This window comes from Ochlerotatus camptorhynchus, unplaced genomic scaffold (assembly GCF_037179485.1).
Source record: "Ochlerotatus camptorhynchus isolate MF236.1 unplaced genomic scaffold, CSIRO-AGI_Acam_v1.1 ptg000277l, whole genome shotgun sequence".
Lineage (NCBI taxonomy): Eukaryota > Metazoa > Arthropoda > Insecta > Diptera > Culicidae > Ochlerotatus > Ochlerotatus camptorhynchus.
The window spans coordinates 6,760,689-6,767,607 of NW_027040766.1; the positions used below are offsets into that span (position 1 = coordinate 6,760,689).

The 6,919-nt window shown below is 42.0% G+C and overlaps 2 protein-coding genes across 2 annotated transcripts; one reads left to right on the forward strand and one right to left on the reverse strand.

The window, feature by feature from the left end:
- Positions 1–409: 409 nt before the first annotated feature.
- LOC135706427 (uncharacterized) lies at positions 410–1,796 on the reverse strand. The gene is made up of 2 exons (XM_065228034.1): positions 1,357–1,796; positions 410–1,298 (listed from the first exon to the last, which is right to left on the reverse strand). Exons 1-2 carry the CDS (start codon positions 1,505–1,507, stop codon positions 532–534), a joined length of 918 nt encoding a protein of 305 aa, XP_065084106.1. The 5' UTR covers positions 1,508–1,796; the 3' UTR covers positions 410–531.
- A 535-nt stretch (positions 1,797–2,331) lies between these two features.
- LOC135706428 (uncharacterized) lies at positions 2,332–3,688 on the forward strand. Its single transcript, XM_065228035.1, has 3 exons — positions 2,332–2,502; positions 2,550–2,730; positions 2,795–3,688. The coding sequence occupies exons 1-3, from the start codon at positions 2,497–2,499 to the stop codon at positions 3,541–3,543; spliced, it is 936 nt and encodes a 311-aa protein (XP_065084107.1). The 5' UTR covers positions 2,332–2,496; the 3' UTR covers positions 3,544–3,688.
- The last annotated feature ends 3,231 nt before the right edge of the window (positions 3,689–6,919 follow it).

Consider the following 6,919-nt stretch of genomic DNA (forward strand, 5'->3'; position numbering starts at 1 on the left):
AAGAGAGTTTGCAGTTCACCCGATCAATCGAAATAGAAGGCGAGATGGGGAGTTCTTCAGGTTGTACGAAGATCTTCGTAAATATCCAGAGAAGTTTCGGTCTTACACAAGAATGGATATGGACACATTCGATGTGATTTTGAATCTAGTGACAAACAAGATAATAAAAGACTGGACCAACTTTAATCAAGAACCGATTCTACCTTGTGAACGATTGATTGTTACTCTCAGGTATGATTTAAATTGTTTGATTGTTGGAACAACATCATATTTAAATGCACCTTGTATATTTATTTTGCAGGTTCCTTGCAACAGGATCATCTTTTGCTAGCCTCGCATTTTCATTCCGTATGGGTCAATCAACGGTTGCTAGCGTAGTCCGAGAAACGTGCCAAACACTATGGGAAGTTCTTCAGCCGATTTATATGCCAGTGCCAACTGAGCAAATGTTTCGATCGGTGGCAAATGAGTATTGGACTAAATGGAATTTCCCAAACTGCATCGGCGCTATTGATGGCAAACATATTCGAGTCAGATGTCCAGATAATTCCGGATCAATGTACTACAACTATAAAGCATATTATTCAAGCGTTGTTGCATTTGTGGAGTAAATTGATGTGAACAAGATGTCTGTGATGCGTTCATTTCAAACTCAGCAAATGGTGCATGGCTCTGCAACGGCGTAGAACTTTGAATGTTGTACACATTCGGATCATCCTGGGTTCTGTTGTCCTTGTAGACAAGCTTGTGTACGAGACTTTGCATCTCCATTCGAAATTCCAGTTTTTCTCTTGGCTTCAGCTTTTTCACATGTGGCAGGAGGCTTTTGAAGAATGCTTCATCCTCATCGTCGTCACAAGCACTAGACTTATTAGCCTTTTTTTCCAGTAGTCTCAATTTCCGGGCTTCAATGTCAATCAGCTGCTGTTGAACACCTCGCTTACCAGCTCTGTTTCGTGGTTGTGGGTTCGGATGAGGAATTATTTCAGCTGCAGGAGCGACTTCATATGCATCTGCATTATCGGTTGGCTCTTCAGGTATGGTTTCTGATACGCTTTCGTGGAGGTCCTCATCATCCACATCGTTTTCATTGCCACCACCACCAGCCGAAAGGTTGCTGCCGGACTTGCGTGGTTTTACTTGATCCTTCAAGAAAAGCATCGACTCGAAAAAGGGCCAGGATGTATATGTTCCATAGTTCGATGGTCCTGCGTCACCAGATCTTCCTTCCGGAATCTTCTTCATCTCTTTCGCAAACGAGGTCCGGAGATTTTTCCATCTTTTCTTCACTGCATCCGCTGTAAAGTAAATAAAAACATTATATTAATTATGAAATAAATCACTATTTACACTTACTTGTTGCCTCTCCTCCCAGCTCACAGGAAACTTGTCGCCAAAGCTTATCGACCATCAACCGGTTCCGGTACTGTTTCAATGTTTTGTCCCACAGCGCTTTTCTCGTAAAAACGAGAGCAATCAGATTTTCCGAATCGATTTCGGTGTCCATTTTTCCTCACTAGAATCAGTCCACTTGCGTTCGAAGGCGTCAAAACACAACACGAACAGCTCTGTCGCTTTGCTGAACGCTTTACACCTCTTCGTATCGCTTTCACTATGGCTGGTTTGGGCGATTCCCATAGAACGCTCATAGAGGGTGCTTTCACGCAAGCGCTCCGCTTATTGCCAACGAATCGAATCGCTTCGAATCGCTTCTACTATGTTGTCGGCCTAACAGGGTTTATGTTGTAGCTAATGAACTAACACATCGGAACAAACCTATCATTGATTTCTGCACGGTGAAATCATTGATATTATTGATCTTTTCTGATTTATAGAACGGAAATGGGCGATTACGACGAAGTAGTGCTCTACCTTACATAGCGTATGTGTATGTATATGTTTTTAAATGCTTTCTTAATGGCATAGAAAAGAACCCACTCTCCACTTTTCAATAGGTCCTACCTACACTGATCGATTCTCTTCATCGACTTTCTCATTGGATCGTCAAAGCCGTGTTAAGATATTTCCGGACATTTTCGACACACAGTTCGATGGAAGAAGCAACAACCAGGCATCCAATGCGACAAAGACGTGCGACAGGTAACGTTTCTGTAGCCGAGTTATTTACGAAAGAGAATGTCGATGAAGGGAATCGATCAATGTTGATTGGTCTATTCGAAAAGTGACGCGAACTTTATATTATAGCGAGAGCGAGCAAAACAAACGATGACAATAATAAACCACTGCGCACTCGCTCCGCACCCCAACAACGGAGGTACCTACACGCTTGCTAGCAGATGGAAGCCATGCTGTAGCACGCCGTTTGCCACTCACTCATGTGAGCGAGACAGCAGAGAAGCCATCCTTCTGTCTGCACTAAACACACACGTGAGCTCACGTCTGAATGTATTGGTACCATCCGTCACCTTCATCAAGCGTGTGTTGTTTGTATGTTGCCGACTGACGCTCGCATTACGTGACCAAACGACAGTGCTGATGAAGGTACGTGACGTTCACCATCAAGTTTTTCAGTTTAATATTTTCTAAAGATGGCCTACCATAGTCAACGTGCCGTTCCAAATCAACCAAAGGCAACTGTGAATGAGGAAAACGTCATCGATCAGGTATACCTCCATCCCTGCCTGTACGACAACAACGCCGAAGGATACAAGGACCAAGCCACGCGGGGCAAAGCTTGGGACAGCATCGGGAACCATCTGAACGTTAAAGGTAACAAACTGAACATTAATTATTTCTGCTCTCACATATCTAAACTTGACATTCTCTCTCGCAGGTGAGCAAGCCAAAGAAGCATGGGAAAAGCTGCGGCGCTGCTTTATGAATGCAATCAAACGGCGACGGACCAAACGGATGCACCCGTGGCGGTTCGAGCAGAAGATGGCCTTTCTCTACAATCACATCGATCCGTCGAAAATAATGGCCAAATATGACACGGACGAACAGCAGTACTATTCCGAGACAGACGATAAAAGTTTTATGGAGGAATTGGAAATCTCCAGCCCCAAGGTGTGTGACCGTTTGGTGGGAGAATCGATGATTCCCCTAGATTCGCCCGGCATCAAGCAAGAAGAGAGTTCCGATGGGTCTTACGGCCCAGAGCAGAGTCAAAACAGACCCGTAGTTAGGCCGCTTCGACCGCGATCAATTTCCGGATCTTCGGCTGATGCTAATAACGTTCACCCCGACCAACAGTCCAGACCGATTAGCAATGACCAACCGGAGATTGCCGAGAGTAGCACCCAGAGGAGAAAACGGAACTGCGACGAACCTTGCGATGGACCTCGGGAAGCTGCTAAAAAATGGAGGAAGCAATCTGCCGGCACCCCGGCTGGGAGTTACATTGAGAATGAGGAAGATTTAACGCCAGCCAGTGAAAGAGATGATATCGATATGTTTTTCCTCAGCATGGCGAAGACTACAAAAACCCTGACACCCATCGAGCAAGCTAGAATTAAGCTACATGTTAGTCAGATAGTTTTAAACGCTCAAATTGCCTCGTTGGAACAATCTTCCCGGGAGTAATGGTAGTGGCGTGGCGTGCTAGACTCATCTGGTGCGCAAGTTCGATCCAAATAAGTTTCATATGGTATTCATGGAGCGTATTCGGTCCATAAAAACTGGCAAACCGTCAGATATTTCGGAATTTGGTGTAAACTCCTAAATCCTAAGAAAGGTTGTTAAATAATGCGAAAAATAATAGTATCGATAAGAACTCGTTTATTAAATGCTAGAATTGTTAAATGCCGAACCCTAGATTGCATTTATTTGGTTAAACCTACACCCACTGTGCACACTTGATAAAGGTTCAAAACATTATAATATTTGTCATTTATAATCTAACTAAAAGTTTTAGGAATTCATTTGTTAATCGAGTCAGTGCTGAGATTTGCCATTATCATTGACAGTCTTTCGCGTGATATTGACAATATTGTTTTTCACATTTGGTCACTGACAGATTTGGTCCTAAAAAAAACCTTCGTCAAAATATCATTCATTTTTTCGTCAATGACAAAGATTCACCTGGTAACAACAAATGAAATGTCGTGCATTCTGTGTCACATTATTTTTATCCAAGCAGTTCAGAACGTAATTGTTTTCCCAACAAACAATTTGAGTTGATTAACAGATGAAGAGGGCATTTTTTAGCTGAAGAAGCTTATTTTTGCCTCAATAAGCTCTTATTCAGCATTCAATGTTTGTTGGGTTGCTCAAGTCATTTAATTTCGTTAGAAATTTAGTTAATAACAAAATCTAAACATGCTCGTCACTGACAATTGCCATGGTTTGCCTTGACGATGACTGCTAGTTCAAATGAGTGACCAAAGCAGAATTGCGAATATCACCGTGTACTGTCAAGATTTTGCAGCACAGATTCGAGTCAGTCGGTTGGCCGAAAACCGGGTGATGAACTCTAGACCAACAGTTGAAATAGGCGGAACAACCAAACGTAAACAATGGCTTTAAACCCAAATTCCTCATGAATCAAAGCACATCCAAGCAATCTAACACCGTCATCTGCTAGAGCAAACTTCCTCTATCGAATGGCATTGTTAGTTTACGTGGGAGTGTTTTGATTCTCGAGAATTTTGTGTTTAAAGCCATTGTGTACGTTTGGTTGTTCCGCCTATTTCAATTGTTGGTCTAGAACTGTTCTTTTCCCAACAGCTGAGATAACAATGAGACACGGCTGATAGGTCTGTAGCTGGCAGAAGAGGGATAATCCATGCCTGGCTTCCGGATGGGTATGACTTGAGCTCAGCCCTGTCATATTTCTAACTAGAGTGAAACTTTTAAGAACATTTCAATTTCGGTTTTAGTGATCTTAAATCCAAGTAAACTTTAAAAATTCCGAAAATTAACCCAGTCGGAGCCGCCGGGATTTTCTGAGGCATAAAATCTCTGATCACGCCTTCAGATGGGAAGTAAAGCCGTTGGTCCCCGGTTCATGAGCTGATGGATCGATAGGTATTTAATTTTAATCCAATGTATTTATTTGAAACCCCTTGGCCATGTAAAGACATTCTCAGATATTTTCAGCACACAGACCGATCAAAAAAGCTTTTATCAAGTATCTAATACGACAAACACAACAAGAAACGGTTATGTGCTCAAGTTATGAGCATGAGCATGACCGCCCACATACTCTGTGAAGAGTTGGGTCGAAGGAGTAGTTGATTTCTGTAGAGAACTTGTTTACCCGTTTCAATAATTGAAAACTTTATGTAGTATTAAACCAGACTTCCTACTGAAAACACGTATTTAGAGGTTATGGGCCCAGTTACGTCCGGCCCACACTGGGGCTGATCAGTGATTTTCTCGGAAAAAAATTAATAACTTTTGAACAAAGCATCCAATCAGAATACTGTCTTCGGTAAAGTTGTTTGTATTAGTTAAGCGCTTCTTCTGAATAAATTAATTAGTTCGCAACTTGGTCGTAGAGATGGCGTCCGAATCTAACTTTTGAATAAAGCATCCTAGACGTATGGTGTTTTCAACAAAGTTTTTTTAATCTAAAATGGTGACATGTCAAAAATTTATATAATGTTTTCCATTTTGTGAAACAGTTTATTTCAATGTAGAGGATGTTTTTATCGGTATATATAAAGTTAAATTTAAAAAAAATCATCGTATATCACGTCTTCAGTTTTCTGGTTTATGTTAGACAATGACATGAGCTAGCAAAAGAGACAAAGTCCAGCTGTCCTTAGCTGCCCTTACGATAATCCCACCCACCTAAAATACAGGCAAAATATCATGTTTTTCGAGAATATTTCACTAAAACCACTATAAATTCCACAAACAGTTCAATGAAAATTCGCACCTAGTTTGTTTTCGTTGTAATAAATGCAGAAACCAGAGCAAACACATAAAAATATACAAAGAAAAAAATTAAAAATAAGAATTTTGGCATCATATTTTTCAATATACCCTATATCTCCAAAACTAAAGGTTATGGAAGTTTTATGTCTTCTGAAACTTTCCTTCATTTTAATAGATAAAAAACTTTGTTGAAAACACCATACGTCTAGGATGCTTTATTCAAAAGTTAGATTTGCGCGCCATCTCTACGACCAAGTTGCGAACTAATTAATTTATTCAATAGAAGCGCTTAACTAATACAAACAACTTTACCCAAGACAGTATTCTGATTGGATGCTTTGTTCAAAAGTTATTAATTTTTCCGAGAAAATCACTGATCTGCCCAAGTGTGCGCCGGTTGGTGGTCTGAGCTAAGGTCGTTGTGTGCCACCGGTTTGGATATACCGGTCCAGCGTGGAAGGGTTTCCGGCCGAAGAGATGAAAGTTGGTTCATTTGGGAACTCCACTATGTACAGCCCATGCTGCGAGTGATAAAACAGCAAACGACCGTTCGGGTTCCGCTGGTAGTTCCGCCAAGCCTCGTGACGGGCATTCAAATCGCCTCCAATGACGAATAGAGAGCTAGTGCGAGTGATGGCGGTCAGATCATTCTTAAATTTGGCTCCCAATCCGTTGCTGGTGGTACACAACGATTAACCGGACGATTCCGGTTGGTGATTCCACCTCCACGCTGAGAACTTCGATGATAGAGATGCGGATGTGGAGAAGAGTGACAAACTTGATACCCTTTTTGATGATGACCACAACACCCCCCCCCCCCCCCCTGGAGTTGGTGCGATCAAGACAGATGATGGTGTGGTCAGGCAACCAGAAGCTGTCGCCGGACTTAAGGTGAGTCTCGGTAAGGAGCCCCACGTCGATGTTGTGCTTGCGGAGGAAATCGGCCACGATCACATAAGCAAGTGAGAGTAAAATGCGGCAAGTCTCGTTATCAAACAACACCGTGCAAAGACGAATTACCCATATGTCCGAAGATGTTAAAGTGCAAATTTTGGAAGAAATCAAGCAATCCCCTCTA

What these genes read in the sequence shown, in the direction of transcription:
- LOC135706428 (XM_065228035.1), top strand. An exon ending in GAACCATCTGAACGTTAAAG is followed by an intron (nt 2,731 to 2,794) that starts GTAACAAACTGA and finishes TCTCTCTCGCAG; the next exon opens with GTGAGCAAGCCAAAGAAGCA.
- LOC135706427 (XM_065228034.1), bottom strand. Translation starts at nt 1,507, where the DNA reads ATGGACACCGAAATCGATTCGGAAAATCTGATTGCTCTCGTTTTTACG. An exon ending in GCTGGGAGGAGAGGCAACAA is followed by an intron (nt 1,299 to 1,356) that starts GTAAGTGTAAAT and finishes TTTACTTTACAG; the next exon opens with CGGATGCAGTGAAGAAAAGA.